At 46.8% G+C, this 15,171-nt stretch overlaps 6 protein-coding genes across 6 annotated transcripts; 4 read left to right on the top strand and 2 right to left on the bottom strand.

Annotated features, from left to right (window-relative positions):
* Positions 1 to 1,837: 1,837 nt before the first annotated feature.
* On the top strand, positions 1,838 to 2,578 carry BU26DRAFT_178077 (uncharacterized protein). Its single transcript, XM_033820359.1, has one exon. It carries the CDS (start codon positions 2,016 to 2,018, stop codon positions 2,445 to 2,447), a length of 432 nt encoding a protein of 143 aa, XP_033676442.1. The 5' UTR covers positions 1,838 to 2,015; the 3' UTR covers positions 2,448 to 2,578.
* On the bottom strand, positions 2,579 to 3,226 carry BU26DRAFT_178076 (uncharacterized protein). The gene has a single exon (XM_033820358.1). The coding sequence runs from the start codon at positions 3,074 to 3,076 to the stop codon at positions 2,711 to 2,713; it is 366 nt and encodes a 121-aa protein (XP_033676441.1). The 5' UTR covers positions 3,077 to 3,226; the 3' UTR covers positions 2,579 to 2,710.
* Positions 3,227 to 4,653: 1,427 nt separating this feature from the next.
* On the bottom strand, positions 4,654 to 5,401 carry BU26DRAFT_525260 (uncharacterized protein). Its single transcript, XM_033830466.1, has 2 exons — positions 5,158 to 5,401; positions 4,654 to 5,109 (listed from the first exon to the last, which is right to left on the bottom strand). The coding sequence occupies exon 2, from the start codon at positions 5,062 to 5,064 to the stop codon at positions 4,753 to 4,755; it is 312 nt and encodes a 103-aa protein (XP_033676440.1). The 5' UTR covers positions 5,065 to 5,109; positions 5,158 to 5,401; the 3' UTR covers positions 4,654 to 4,752.
* A 668-nt stretch (positions 5,402 to 6,069) lies between these two features.
* Positions 6,070 to 7,577, top strand: BU26DRAFT_535367 (CMGC protein kinase; the record flags this gene model as incomplete). Its single annotated transcript, XM_033831277.1, has 4 exons — positions 6,070 to 6,652; positions 6,701 to 7,035; positions 7,089 to 7,329; positions 7,387 to 7,577. The coding sequence occupies 4 exons, from the start codon at positions 6,070 to 6,072 to the stop codon at positions 7,575 to 7,577; spliced, it is 1,350 nt and encodes a 449-aa protein (XP_033676439.1).
* A 4,324-nt stretch (positions 7,578 to 11,901) lies between these two features.
* On the top strand, positions 11,902 to 12,846 carry BU26DRAFT_178042 (uncharacterized protein). The gene has a single exon (XM_033820357.1). The coding sequence runs from the start codon at positions 11,982 to 11,984 to the stop codon at positions 12,633 to 12,635; it is 654 nt and encodes a 217-aa protein (XP_033676438.1). The 5' UTR covers positions 11,902 to 11,981; the 3' UTR covers positions 12,636 to 12,846.
* Positions 12,847 to 13,970: 1,124 nt separating this feature from the next.
* On the top strand, positions 13,971 to 14,986 carry BU26DRAFT_525253 (uncharacterized protein). Its single transcript, XM_033830465.1, has 3 exons — positions 13,971 to 14,011; positions 14,076 to 14,565; positions 14,618 to 14,986. The coding sequence occupies exons 2-3, from the start codon at positions 14,306 to 14,308 to the stop codon at positions 14,766 to 14,768; spliced, it is 411 nt and encodes a 136-aa protein (XP_033676437.1). The 5' UTR covers positions 13,971 to 14,011; positions 14,076 to 14,305; the 3' UTR covers positions 14,769 to 14,986.
* The last annotated feature ends 185 nt before the right edge of the window (positions 14,987 to 15,171 follow it).

Below are 15,171 nucleotides of genomic sequence, written 5' to 3'. Positions count from 1 at the left end.
CCCCCCCTGCTTCGAAAATCGACAATTCTCTGCTCCGCCAGCAGAGCCGACAACTAGCTGCCCTGCTAGCAGCCGATACCTCTCTGCTCCGCCAGCAGAGCCGACAACCAGCTGCCCTGCTAGCAGCTGATACCCCCCCCCCTCTCAAACGAAAAAGCATACCCAGATAAGCCAGGGCTCCTATCACGGTTGAATGCTTGGATCAAGGCATATAAGAGGGAGGAGATACTGCAGAAGACGGCGGAGGATTTAAAGCCTATACAGGTAGGAGACTAGAGAGCCTTAGGGCTCGGGGACGAGCCCTCCCTGTGAGGGGGGATGATGTGACGGTCCGACTCAGCTCCGACTTAGTGCTTCGGCCTGACTTGGCTCCGCCTAAGTCACATGACCCTGCCTAGCGCCTTGGCATAGGCACCCTGTGTATATAGAGAGCTCTCGGAGCATTCTTCTGCTCCTTACCTTTGGATAGCTAAATTTAACCTAACCTACCCTACTAGCACCCCTTATTCTTACAGCTCGTGGAGACAGTGCTGCCTACAGCTAACTTACCTAGCTAGGTGTTCTAGAGGCGCTTATAGTAGTAGAGACTGCGAACCTAGCCCTTACACTCTACTACCTTTCTTAATTACCTAAGGTAGCGTCTACCTTAAAAAGTAGTATACTTATAGCGCGCTCTCTAATAACTATAGCGTTAGATTATTCTTCTCTAGCTACGCTAATAATAAGCTCTTATAGAAGTAGCTTAAATACTTTAATCTCTAGTTAGGTAAGCGTTAAAAAGGTGCCTAGAGGCTACTTATATTTAATAGATTTAGCTCTTATTCTACTAAGAAATTTCTTAATTACGTAGATAAGAAGAAAATTATCTACTTTACGCTATCTCTTTATACCTCTTATAATCTCTAGCTACTTAATATAGTATACTTTTTGCTATTTAAGTACTATTATAAAGTAGTAATTAAGTAAGCTACGCGTACTAGTTATACTAATTTTAATAAACTTAAGTTTTTTAACGTAATCTAAAGTATACGCAAGGTAACTTTTAGATCTAGCGTTATTCTCTTAGCGTAGAAGAAGGCGGGTATTTAGCTATAGAATCTAGAAATTATACTCTAGAAGGTGCGCCTATAGCTATCGCGCACTTCTACGCTACTACTACTACTATCTATATCTAGATCTAGTAACTATATAAGCTATTACTACTATAAGCGCGAGCTTACTATAATCCGCGACTAGTTAAGGCAGAGAAAGCTTAATATCTACTAGGTTAAGCGCTTTCTAGTGTGCGCGTTAGCGATAGCTAACCTCTACTAAGTCTGTACTAATAAGCTTCGTGAAATTACTACGGCGGCGCAGGCGCGTAAGTAGCGCCAAAGTGCCTCTTAGCGGCATGTGTAGAAGGGAGGCGTTCTAACTACAGCAAAAGCACGCGCTGCAGTTAACGCTAGAGTCGAAGCTAATGCGCAGAAGGTGGCCAGGAAGGCGGCAAAGCGCTACAAGCAGGACCTTCAGGGCACTGCCAACGACCACCAGAGCTCTGGGAGCGGCTAGTCAGCGCCTTAGGATATATTCAGGAACAAATCGCAGGCTGATTTTATGTAAAAATCGCGTTACCCCAGATAGTTCAGCTTTAATTCACGATTGTTGACCATCTCGCATACAAATTTGGCGTTGAGCTGGTCTTTGGCGTTGAGCTGTCCAGGGCCAAGGGGTGGAACCCCTTGGCGCGTTGGGCAAGTAATGTGTCCACCTGTGATTTCCCCTTCGGGTTTAGCGTTCTCTTTCGGGGAAACCTTACCTCCGCGTACTCAAAGTTCTTCCGACACCCAGCTTAAATAGCCCTCACATTCCCCCCGCTTGGGTTTTCGCCATCCTCCTCCCAAACTTTCTTCTTCCCTCTTCCCCTTCGCCCTCGCCTCGTCTCCCCTGCCTGCTCTAACCCTTGTACAGCTGAAGCTGCCCCCAGTAATTCCCGCAATTAGCCCCTCAGCGTCGATGCGAAGAGGCAAGTGCGCATGAGCCCAACACAACCCCCAAGCTCGATTTCACTTTCTGTCTGCGTGCTAATGAGACTTTTGTCCCACAGCCATCGCCCTCTTTGGCCCTCTGAAGGTCGAATTGACCACTCCAATCCGTACCTCCACCACCGACCTCGTGCACATCGGTTTCTCTTTTCCAAGAGTCGGAACGAGCTCCACCTTTCCACTGGCTTCTCCCCTCCCCCGGTCCCATGGCGATACCGTCATGACACGCGGACGACAATACCCTGCTGCACGACCCATGATGTGTCATTCGAGTGCGCCTTGCGGCGTCAACATTCTCATGCCGAAAGGTCACAGGGACAGGGTGTCGTCAGCCCCCCTTTTCTTTCGCGTCGGATTTCTGAGCTCCGTGGAGAAGCTAGAACGGCAGTGAAGGAGGCAGGACCAGCAACATCCCTGAAGTGAGCGGCCATATGACCTCAGCTCTGGAGGTTGTCTGGCAATCGTCCAGCAGCGGGAACGGCGAAGGATCGGCCCCATAGGACCAACGAGTTTTGTGCGATTCACGCTGGGCAATGGAGACTGACCGGAAAGATTGCGCCTTGCCACCGTTCGGCGCCTCGGTTTCACCTTCAGCTCGGGATGGCCGTCAACGCGCATTGTTATACTGGCTCTGCCTTCGCTGTGCCCGAGCGGGCCCGTCTCGAGGGCTGTGCTCGCCTCCTCCTTCATGCGGTAGCCGGAACGGGCTCTCCGTGTGCGTCATCCGCGCCGGCATTAGCTGCCTCCGTCGTCGGACAGCGCGATCTCCCACTGATCCTGCGATCGTCGAGCTCCCTATTGCAGGGCAGAGCACGACTCGGCGGCGACGTCAAGTGGGGCGAAGGAAAGCGGAGTGAGCTGAATTTGGCCGCGAAAGACCCTTTGAGCTGATCACCACTGCGCCTCCATCGTATCAGCATGGTGTTGGACCGCGAGGTTTCGGAGAGGCCCCGACTACGGCATGTGAGGACGGAGTTCTTTTTGGGGGGTGCATTGCGTATCTGTTCTGCTAGGTACCGCGGGAAGAAGAAGAAGTGGCTCAAGGACGACATCTACCGGATGAGATCTCTCACTGAGTTTTCTCTCAAGAGCCGCGTCTGAGAAAGGTATGTCAACTGCTGAGCAATGGTCCGGGGGGAGTAGTATGCGAGATGGAAGCTGCGGGAATTTCGTCTTGATGGTCCATCTCGCATTTTGGGCCATGCGCTGCGCAATGATGTCGGCCGGAAAATGCGGGAGAGGAAGGCGCAATTCTCATGAGGTCCATGGTTTCGGTGCAATCTGCTCCACCTAGCTGCCGCAGCAGCCACAGCCTGCCAGTGGGTGCGGAGAGCTCCATATTGTCGAACAAGGATGCGAATCCAGTGGCTCGAAAGTCCAGCTGAACCGAAGGGTGACGGGAGCGTTCGTCGACATGTTAAAAGGGCACCACTCCTGTGCTCGCGGTCTCCATCTCAAACCACTCACATTTCTCAAGGCAATCATCCGTCATTTCTGCAAATTTGCGTCTACTGCAACTCTGCCATGGCTACCTTCATCCATTACCGACCCATTCAAAAGAGTGCTCCAGCGCTCAAAAGCAATGCTATTCGTCCCTCTTCATCCTCCGCTCGCTCTACTACTTTCCGTCTCCCTCCTCTGATACCCAGCAGACGAGGCTGGCAGCGTACCGAGTGGGATAGGATACGGCCGATGGCAGCATAGACTTTGTGGACCTTACTGGTTCTGACCAGCCGAAAGATCCTCTTCAAAGCCGTCAGGCGGCTCGAGGTAATCCATCGGGAGACCACGGTAAGCGCACATGTGGTTGGAACCGTGGCTCGTTGTATCTGACGCATAATAGTACCAGAAGGCCCCGTTACTGCAACGCGCAATTCTGTCCAGAACGGTATTCGAGGTGGCACCCAAGTTGCCGGCATCGATTACGAGGGCGGTGACAACCGACGCGACAGCGAGGATAGTGACCTCCCGCCTCTTTCGGTCCTGCTTTCCAAGGCCAAGGAGAAAACAACGATGGCCAGGTCCGACCTGGGCCGACAGCCCACAAGCCCGGAGCGGCTGGTTCACAATGGAAGTTTGAAGGACGGTCTTCCTGCTCGCGATGGAGCTGCTGGACTTAGTCCCGGCGGTCACGCCAATGTCAGCGGTTCCCCGGGCGACAGTCAAGGTGAGCACATCACATTCCCGATATTTCGTCTGTCCGCGGACGTTGTTCACACTACACCATAGATTTGCCGATTGTGCTGGACGACGAATCTGGCGTCTGATAGAAAGTCCTGGAGAGGTTGAGAACATTTACCGCTGGTGAAAGGGATGGTTGGTCAACTTTGCTTGAACCTTGATGCAGACTTCGTTTCTGACGTAGGCCTTTGGAGCCCCAGAGTGTGGACTTTGGCGGGGGTGGGTTTAGGTGATTGAATTTACGGTCGGAGAACAAGGGGATAGGCAGGGGATAGGTAGGGAAAGGCTGCCCTTACACCGTTGCCTACAGTCAAGACCGTACTGACTTCTCTATGCGCAGTTGCTTTGGACGATCATATACCAACCAGTACGCGTTCTCGGAAGCTATCCTTGCTAATCAATGCTTTCACATATCCTCTCGACTAGGCCAGTAGAACGACTCTCCAATCCGTAACATCTATTGCTAACTGCCTTAACAAGTCTATGGACATTGCCCGACTCGCTCCAGACTTAGCATCTCAGCTTTAAAACAGGTTTTTCCCCAGACCTAACCATAGACATACCATTGGTTGCCATAATAGTACATCCATTTCCCGTGTTCATGGAAATACTGAGCCGCAACCCATTGAGCCCCGTCCCAATATTCCGGCACATTGTTTTCCACTCGCCAGGTCAAGGATGGCGCGGTTTGCGTAGCTGGTGCTGCTTGCGCAGATTGGGAGCTGGAGCTTTGATCACCACTAGGAACCAAAACCTCTTCGTACCTGCTCTTCGAAAACTTCACGAGTCCGTTTGGATATGCGTGGAAGGAAGTAAGCCGGTTCTGGCTCTTGGTATAGATAACCCCAGAAACGTGCATTGGGTCAACGGTACCGTTCGTTCTTTGAGTTGTGTGGGGGTGCCGCTTTAGCGTGTTAGCAGCAGGTTCTAGTCAGATACGGGATTCACGAACGTGATGACTGCGCTATGTGCCTTGGCGGCCAAATCCGTATATTTGCTAACGCTATACTCAACGTTCGGTTTCGCCCATTCGACCCCTGTCGCTTGGGTGGCGAGCCATTGCAAGGCCTTTTTAAGTGCTCTAGTTGCTTGCATGTTTGGCGAGAAAGGAGTGCAAAGAGAATAAATGCGCTCTGTATCTGTTGATTGCGGAAGCAAATTGGGAGATGGAGTTTTCACTAAGGGGAATCCGAAGGTTAAGTATCTATTGTGAGTTCTAGGAGCGTCAATCCGCCATAGCTGGGCTATTGGACACACTGGGATGCCGGGATGTTGGAGCTGACATTCCTTGGACCCAGAATAGCGCCAGCAAGCGCCCGATATCGATTTAAGCGCCGGGATGATTACCCAACATGGCTCAGGCCATCAGAAAGTACGTCCGTGACAAGAACCGGTCGGTGGAAGTCGCAGGAACCGGCGAAGAGCGAAGGGCGCAGCAAGGTTGGGACTCGTAATAAATAGCTACAGTATGACTCGTCGTTTGAAGCTCGGAAGCGGGGCGCGTACTGATTCTTGGTTCCTAGGGCGCTTATCAAAACGCCAAGACGCGCACGTGCCTTGTTGGACCCCTCAACAATCCATCGGCAACCAAGCGGACAGACTTCCCCTCCCCCCCCCAAAGCCGCCCAACTCTCTGCGGTGTAACTCGTTACCGACTACTTCATGCTTTATATTAACTCCATTATTCCTGCATTCAAGCAACACCGCGCTCAACCGTGTCGCTGGGTCGACATTGGCGTAGGTGACTTGGGGGATGAATCAGATGTTCCTATCTCCATTCTCCACGTCTCTTTCCCGGACACTCTTCTCTGCGGCTAGTAAACTACCAGCAACAAGTATTCGCAGTCTCCGCATCCGGGCAGTCATGTTTTCCAAGCTACTCGCTTGGAATGGGCGCAGTTTTGCACAAGCTACAGCTGCACCAAAGTCCCTCCCCTCAGATATCCCAATTGAAGAAGAGTTAATTCCTGGATACGACCCTAAACGCTTCTATCACCCTAATCCTGGAGAGATCCTAGATGGGAGATTCGAGTTGAAAGCAAAGATTGGATGGGGGACTACGTCGACGGTGTGGCTGGCGCAAGACGTGAGATGGCGATGGGGTTCGAAGCCCTATGTCGCCATCAAAATCAACGCCTGCACATCTCACAATGGAGCGGCCGCCAGGCATGAGCTCGAGATATCGAACCACATCGACAGTGCAAAATCGGACGAATCGGGATATCGCTATGTTCGGACCGTGGAAGACAGTTTCGAAATTTCTGGACCTAATGGATCGCATCTCTGTCTCGTTTTCGAGCCAATGAGGGAACCGATTTGGCTATTACGAAGAAGATTAGGCGCCGACAAAGTCACTCGAGATTTCCTGCCCTTTTTCAAATTGTATATCATAGTTTTGCTCGATGGGCTCGACTATCTACACACAAAATGCAGCATCATCCACACAGGTAAGTGAAGCATGTCGACGATGTAGATTCCTCTCACAGTCATACTAGATTTAAAACTGGATAATATTCTGGTTACCTTCGAGGACAAATCAGTCATTGATGAATTCATCCAAGGTCAAACTCAGGAACCAATGTCTCAGAAAGTGTTAGATGATCGGACGATTTATCTCTCCCACAACGACTTTGGGCATCTCAGGCTCATCAGAGACACGCCTGCATTGATGAAGATATGCCCAAAAATTACAGACTTCGGTTTGGCTCAACGAGGGGACAGGCAGGAACCACTCATCCACCCTATTCAAGTAGACCACTGCCACGCTCCGGAAGTTCTCCTCGGCACAGGATGGTCGTACAGTGCTGATATATGGAATTTTGGTGTCATGGTAAGATGAACGATCACGGCTTATGTAGCTGGAGTCTAATTATATACTATTAGGTTTGGGATCTCCTCGCGGGGGAGGAGCTATTCCAGAAGCTTAATGGTGAAGACGGTACTTACAGCGCCCAGCATCATTTAGCTGAAATGATTGCTCTATTAGGTCCCGTGCCGCCGGGACTTGTGAAGCGAGAAAGGAACATGCGGCACTGGCAATGGGCTCCTGACGCCGTAAATGCCAAAGGCAAGCTTTGCAATAATGCAGCTGATTTCTATGGCGGCCCCTTTTTTGACAATAATGGTGAGCCATGCTGGTCACCTCCAACCAACTTAAATTAGAACTAATTTGTGCATATAGGCCAATTCGTCGGTAATGACTTGATCCCTTTAAATAGACATCTGAAGGATATCGTTCCGGAATGCATCATTGATAAAGAGGTTGAGGTTTTCCTGAGTTTCATCCGGAGGATGCTATGCTGGCTCCCGGAGGAGCGGGCGACGGCTGAGGAGTTGCAGAATCATCCCTGGCTTGATCTTACCAGAGAATGAATGAGCTCCAGGGTATCATTGTGCCTAAACCCTGTGGCGGCCTTGCTGCTAACTTGGCCAGAGCTAAGCGAGCCGGGAATGCGAAGGCGGAATTTCATTGCAATGTGTTGTTGACAATACTGTGTCGGTGTCTTTGAAAGGTGATTATGATGATTTCCTGTTGGCTGTGCAGAGCCTTCGGTTCAATGTAGCCCTACTTCTAGCTAAAACTACCTCGTTACAAAATCCGCATTGTTACGGGGTCAACACTCATTCGACAGCCTAAACTTCTGACGCCACCTACGTCGGCGGTCAGCCAACGGAAAGCCAACGGAAGATGTTGATATCATCCACTATATGTTCATCTCAGGCTTAACGGTAATCCGCGGTCCTATCTGATTTCCAGATGCACCACAGTTTTTCTCCGCCGTTGGGCCAGCCCTTCTCGTTATGCACCTAAACATCGCGGGGTTAATCGCCCTGCGAGCGAACCTTCTTGCGGCCCTAGAAGCAGTGGAATTCGCTATCTGCAAATTTCTAGGACCCTATGGTAGCGCTTCGCGAGGCGCTTAAACTAGTGCTAGCACGCTTTCGAGAGCGAGATTGACGCGGCTTGGGACGCTTGCGTGATTAATTGTAGTTGAAAGCAAGCTCGTCGAGCGAGGTATCGGTGTTATTCTGCACCATCTCGTTGGTGTCGTCCTGCGAGGTAATGGTCTCCTAGCTTTGAGACTCGTAGGCTACCCCCAGCGAAGTTTTGGACGCCTCTCCGTATTCCGCATTTGCTGTTATACTAGCTTGTGTAACTGCTGTCGCATTTGCTTGCACAATTACAGAGTCCCTCTACTCCTTCGCTAGATCTCTTAAGTTTCTATACTACGTCGCTTCTTAGCGGAAGGTCTTAGTAGTGTTAGTTATTCTAAAACTACGTATTTAAGTTGTATAGTACTGCAGCTAGCTGCTTAAATTCTCTAGCTACGTAGAGTGCATCGCGTATAGCTATAGTATGCTAGTACTACTATAGTATGTTAACTTAAGCGTGTACGCGTTATTATTATACGTGTAGCTATTCTACTTATATAACTAGATTATAAGCATGCTACGCGCGCTAATTCTAAGATTCTACGTAATCTACTACTTTATCTTAGAAGTCTTTCTATCTAGCTCTTTTAGTTCTATAAAGTAATTTATAAGTAGTAGCCTTAATATATTAGTATAACGTACTTTATAAATAAACGCTCTATATAAATAAACGCTCTAAAAATACTAAGCCTCTACTAAATACTACTATCTTATTTAGATTACTCTAACTCTAAGCTACTTAAGATAAATCTAGATAAGCTATCTAACTTATCTATATTATCTTTAACTATCTAGTATATTTACGTATTATACTCTAGCTTACTATAGCATCTATAGCGTTACTAAGCTAGCTAGCTATTACGTACTACTACTTCTTCGCGCTACTTCTTACTCTTATTCTAATCTATAGCTTTTCTTTAAGTAACTAGCTATAAGCTAGCTTTAATTATAAGAGTATTCTTTTTCTAAATTTACTTTCTTTTATATAAATTATACTTCTTTTTCTATATATTAGCTACTTAAAGCTAGGTAACTTTAGATTCTATAAGTACTAGCTAATACGCTATTAGCTTATTATCTTTCTTAAGCTAATTAAGTAACTTAATAATATAAGTTAGTAATAAATTAAGATACTATATAATTTTTAATTAAATTAGAGTTAATTAGAACTTTACTTTAATAAGATTATTAGATATTTTATACTTCTAGATAGTAGTATTATTAGTAGAGAGTATTAGTATACGTAATTAAACTTTAAGCTTTAATACTACTAAATCTAGATTAAATAAAACTAAGCTAGTACTTTTAAATTCTACTCTAATATTATTATCTATAATTAATATATAAAAAGCTATATAATATATAAGTAGAAACTTAGTTTTTATAATATAGTTAATATAGCTATATATTAGAATTTTAACTTAGTAGCTATATACTACCTTTAATAGTAAGAAGTAGCTAATATTAAGTAGCTATAAAAGGTATAATAAATATACTAGTATATAGAAAGTTATAATTTTATTCTTCTTATAGTACTACTAGAATATAATAGAGCTATAGCTTTTATAGCTATCTAAAATTAGTAGATAATATATATCTATAACGTAACTCTTAGTATACGCGTTAAAGTACTTTAACTATATAATACTAACTTTATTTATTATCTAGCTACTTTTAGAAATAGCTATAACCTAGTTATATAGTAGCTAGCTACTTTTATACTATACTAAGAGATAGTTCTTACTTATAATAATAAGAAATAGTAGAATCTATATATTATCTACTACTCTTACTATTATAATTACTAAAATCTACTTATAATTATTTAGTTAAAAGCTCTTTAGTTGTGATTATCTTTTAGAGCTAGTAACTACTATCTAAGATAATATTATTTCTATTATAAAGCTAGATTTATTAAAATTATATATATCTTTATTAGTAATACTATACTTTATTTTTATATTATCTACTAGATTAAACTATATCTAAATAATTATAGAATCTTTTTACTTTACTCTCTAATAGTTATACTTATAATTAAGCTACGTTTTAAGCTTAGAATAGCGTATAATAAAGTTATTTAGCTAGTTCTTATCTATAACTTTTTCTTCTTACTTAGTAAGTAGCTTATTAGCTATATCTTAAATAATAGTAAGCTAAAGAGTAAATTCTTACGCGTCTAGATTAAGTATATACTTAACTATTATCTACTCTTTATTTTTTATAAGCTTTATTAAATTAGATATCTTTTACGTTATAGAGTAACTCTATAGTATTAATAGTAAACTTTCTTCTACTCTATATTATAGAGAGCTATAGCGCGCTATAAGCTTAGCTCTAGATTCTATTAAATAGTCTAGAGCGTAAGCTATATTTAGAATTTATCTAAAGTTAATTAGACGTTTATAGAGAGCTTTATAATAGAGATAGTAGTATTTAGTAAAGGCTTAGTATTTTTAGAGTATTTATTTATATAAAGTATTTATTTATAAAGTATATTATAGAATAATATATAGCGTAAGATTCTTTTATATATATAGGTTAAGTTCTATAAAGTAAAAGCTATAGTAGTAGTCTAGCTTTACGTTTAAAATACTACTAGCTAGCAGCTAGATATAGTTAAAGACTTTATTCTAGCCTAATAGTATAGTAGTATTACCTTTAATAATTAGAAAGACCTTACTTCTTATAACTACTTTAGTTTTAGCCTTATTATTCTTTAATTAAAAGTCTTTAAAAGCTCTATTAGAGAACTAGAAAGGTAATAGAGAAGACTTTAGCTAAGTAAGCTATTCTTTTACTTTCTTAAAATTATTTTATTTTAGACCTTAATTATATAGATAATATTCTATATTAATAAGTGCCTGCTTAAAGATAAAATCTCTTAATAATAAAGTTATCTTCTACGTACTTTAGCTTAGTATACTAGAATAGTTAGTTCTAGTTCTAATTTAAAAATAGCTTAAATAAGATTAGCTTAAACTTATTATATAGACGGCTTCTATTTTTAGCGCTAGGTACTAAGAAATAAATTAGTAGAATTCTTTATAGTATAAATATAATCTACTTCTCTAATATTATAAAGGTTTAGACTATTATAGTAGATAAAGCGCTTAAGCTATTTAACTAGATCTTTTTTTAGAATAGACTATACTAGTAGCTTAGATGTAATAGGCTAAACTATTCTTTAGTTAAACTCTTAAAGTACGTAATAATAGAGTAGTACTTAAGAGAGATTATTCTAGAACTTAGAAGGTGTTCTACTACGTTGCGAACGTTTCTATTGTTTAACAGGCGGTTAAGAAGCATTAGTCGACGGTGCGATCTTAAGTGTCCGCCTCTGTTTTCGACTTTAAGGTTCTAATTCCTCTCCAGGAGGTATAACTGTTTACGACGAACTTGAGGTAGAGGCGCATATTTTGTGCGTCGTGAGTGGTAAGCGCCCGCTCGAGAGTTAGAGGCGGGGAACAGAAAAATCGGGACTAGGGGCGCTTGGCAGCGCTGAGTCATTAATCCCTGCACACCCACACGATGCGGCGCCGCCCGCGCATTCTGCAACCTCCCCAGAGCCTCCTGCAGTATTCACCTTGGTCATTGCCCTCCGTGCCGAGCCTCTAAAGCTCCAACAGACAGTCAGATCTCGGTGCTTGGCAGCAATAAGTCATCAGTCCTTGCACCGCTGACGCTTGACAACTTTGCCCAGCCTCAAGGGTCGAGTACGATTACATCTTCGACTTGTCACTTGGCGGCATCCTCCAGCCGTCTCCGGAATCGTTGAAGCAGATATCGTCTGCATGTGCAAGGACGACATTTGAATTGCAAAAGGCGTCGCTAAGGATTATCATGCGTTTATGTAAGGCGTGCATTTGCCGTCCTCAGATCGTTTTCTGCTTCTCTCTAAGTGTTCCAAGAATTTTAACTCTGTCCATGAAACATGACGGAAATATTTCAGCACAGGGCAGGTTAACGACCTTGCCGCTGCGGGCCTCACTCCTCTACCTCAGAGAGGTGATCCTCCAGGACTCAGTAGCCATGCGGCGTCAATTCCCCAGCCACCCTGTGTGGGACCACCCTGCCTTCCAGCATCCAGCGTACGCAGCCTTCGCGCAGGATGTCGACGCATCACTCGACCCAGAGGCAGCGCCTAGTCGCCTGTCAGTCCTGTATCAAGCCATCCCTCTGCTCGCCGACCAGCTGCAGGCGCTAGAGGCTCGCAACGAGCAGCGCGTAGAAGAGCTTAAGCAGTCTATCAGCCAGCTGCTCGCGCTGCAGAGCACGCAGTCTCTACAGCTACAGACCCTAACGTCTGGCAACCTTGTGTTCCGTAGAGGCGTCTTAGATGCCTGGCAACCTCCTGCCTTCCGCCGCCGCCGTCGCTATCAGCAGACGGAGTCTCCAGCAAGTACACGTCCGCTCAAGCCAGCATCGCGCCCACGCCCTCTCCAGACTCACCTCGCCTGTGCCCCTTACCAGCAGCACCAGCGGCGCCAGCGCTAGACCTAGCGCTAGAGCCAGCACCAAGGCACCGCATGTGCCGTGCAGCACGGACGGTAGACGCCCTCTGGCGCGAGTGGACAGTAGGCCTGCAAGGCCAGCCTTCCATCACTGACCTAGATCGGCAATGAGGGGCACTGTGGAGGGCTGGCCGGCACAGCGAGCAGCAGTGGTACTCGTTGCGGCTTGAGGTCATCAAGGAGATCCGACGGATAGCTCAGGCGCGCAGGACGAGCGAGGACGCTGCCGTGTGGCAGCTGAGCCAGCGGCAGCAGCAGCAGAGGTGCTCGCTGGACCAGCTTTGCAAGCAGCTTAGGGCAGCTAGGAAGGGAAGCTGCCGCTAGAAAGCAGCGCAGGCCGCGTAGGCCTAGTAGGGGAGCAGCAGGAGCAGGAGTAGCAGTAGCATCCACGAGTCTTCGCTGCCCATGCGGGGCCGTTGGTCGGAGAGGCCGTGTAGCGCGTACGACATGGCCGACTTGCCATTCAGGAACGGCAGGTGGGGCTTCTGGCTAGCGGGCGCCTGCTGCGAGGAAGGTTCGTCGCTCGCCATGATTGGATGGCGGTGGCGATGTGATGGAGATGGCGCTGTCGAAGGTGTTGCGCAGTGTGCAATGGGGTGGCTTCATGTGAGATCCAGCGTTGAGACGTCGCGGGTTCTGGCGCGCGGCTGTCAGACGCCGCCATTGGATACATACTGCGCCGGAGGGCGGCCAGAAGAGCTGGAAGAACAGTGGCGACGATGCTGCGCGGAACTGCTCGGTTGTTCGGAGAAGCGTGACACGCAGCCCACCAGCCGCACTCGTCACGTGGAGGCCGCCTCTCCAGGGCCAAGCCTCCAGACATCTCACATCCCCGGCATCCGCTGTCAGCAGTAGCCCGCTAGAAACGACGTTTCCCACGTCTAGACTGCGATGCCATCAAGAACCCACCCCCTTCAAATTGTATGGAGGCCACCACATTTAAGATTCCGAGCTGCAGAGCCAGCTCCTCATCGAATTGCAACTACGGGCTGTGTTGCGCTAGAGAGTGTAGCCTGTCCACCTTGATAAGGTCCGGGTATGGCGAGGCGAAACGACGGGGGACGGTGGACTAGTGTTTCGGAGGGAACGTTATCAGCGGAAATGCGAGGGTATCTCTTCTCAACTTCGCTCACGCCGTCCAGACGAGAATGCAGGGGTTGTTCTGAAAGCCGTTAGTAGTGATATTAAGTAGTACATGCGGCCGATGCCTCACTAGTGATAATATATTGGTCCGCAGCGCGTCGCTCTCGCTTGGGTGCCAAGCCGCGTTTTGGGTTGACCTAGCGACCGTGCCGCGGCGAACATCGCTGCAGCGACCAATTTCACAACCAACATCAGGTAGTCTCATCCAGTGACGATGTAGGTCATCCTCCAAGGTGAAGTATCGTTTGCCTCTTGCAGCGATGTCGCTGACTCCTTGCAGCTATCAGCCTACAGCATACCGACGCCGGCCACCGCCGTCAATGTAGAGCGTCTCTAACGGCCAGCCGACCTCTAATTCCTAATCGTACATCTTCAAAACCCGAATTAATCGTTCGTCAACCCGCCGACGCCTTCTACACTATCGTCGAACCTACCACCGTCCTTCGCACAGCGCGCTACCGGATCCATACTGCGTCTACAACTAGCTATAGACGAAGCCACACCGTCAAGATGGAATCCAATAATGGCCCAAAGCGAGTCGTTCTCCGTTTTGACGTTCGACACGAGCTGGAGGAAGCAGCTATAAATAAACGATTTTTCGCCCTATTCGGCCCTGAACCTCCGAAGAACGATTTCTACTCTCACTTGATGGCCCCCAACGAATCTTCCAAGATGCATATCGTTCTTGATATCTACTGTAAATCATACCCAAGGATCGACAACAGTAAGATACCATACGAAGTCTTCAAAGTAAAAAAGAAAGTCGAATTGTATGTAGCCCTCCCTGTCTCTCGCAGAAGTTCGAACTAAATAATGAGTTAGTGAATTCGAAAAGCTTAATAGTACTGCATGCCAATATGCCCGCGAGCGCTGCGAAAGGATCAAATGGGGCACCAACCGATCTCAATCTGAGGAATTGGATGGCGTTCGTGCATTGCACGGAGGACACTCTCCGGGTACGTTTGTATCTTGAACATCAAGGGACAGTGGCAAGTCCCTTAGCCGTCCACTTGGAGGCACACAAAGGTCTTGGTTCGGGCGGGCTTGCGCTGCTGCACATCGCAGATAGTCACCCCTTACTTGGTGTTGAGGGTTGCGGCGACAGCTGGCAAACGTTGTAACCTGGATATCGCACATATTGATTTGAGTAGATTTGAGTAGATTAGAATCAAGAAAGACTTTGCTGAGCAACACTGTAACTAAGGGACGCAGGCTGAAGAGACGGGCGCTGCGGGCGCTGACGTGTCATGCGGGCGTTCTTACTAGCCACAGGATTGGCTTGGCCTGCTGACAAACGTTTTTTATTACATCGAAAAACTAAAGAGCTGTGAGAGTTCCGTCCCCGTGGTCGATCGGGTGTAAGCCAGGTGCAGCTC

This window comes from Trematosphaeria pertusa (genome assembly GCF_010094035.1).
Source record: "Trematosphaeria pertusa strain CBS 122368 unplaced genomic scaffold BU26scaffold_24, whole genome shotgun sequence".
Classification (NCBI taxonomy): Eukaryota; Fungi; Ascomycota; class Dothideomycetes; order Pleosporales; family Trematosphaeriaceae; genus Trematosphaeria; species Trematosphaeria pertusa.
The sequence above is the reverse complement of the archived record's forward strand: the minus strand, read 5'-3'. Positions and strand labels throughout refer to the sequence as shown.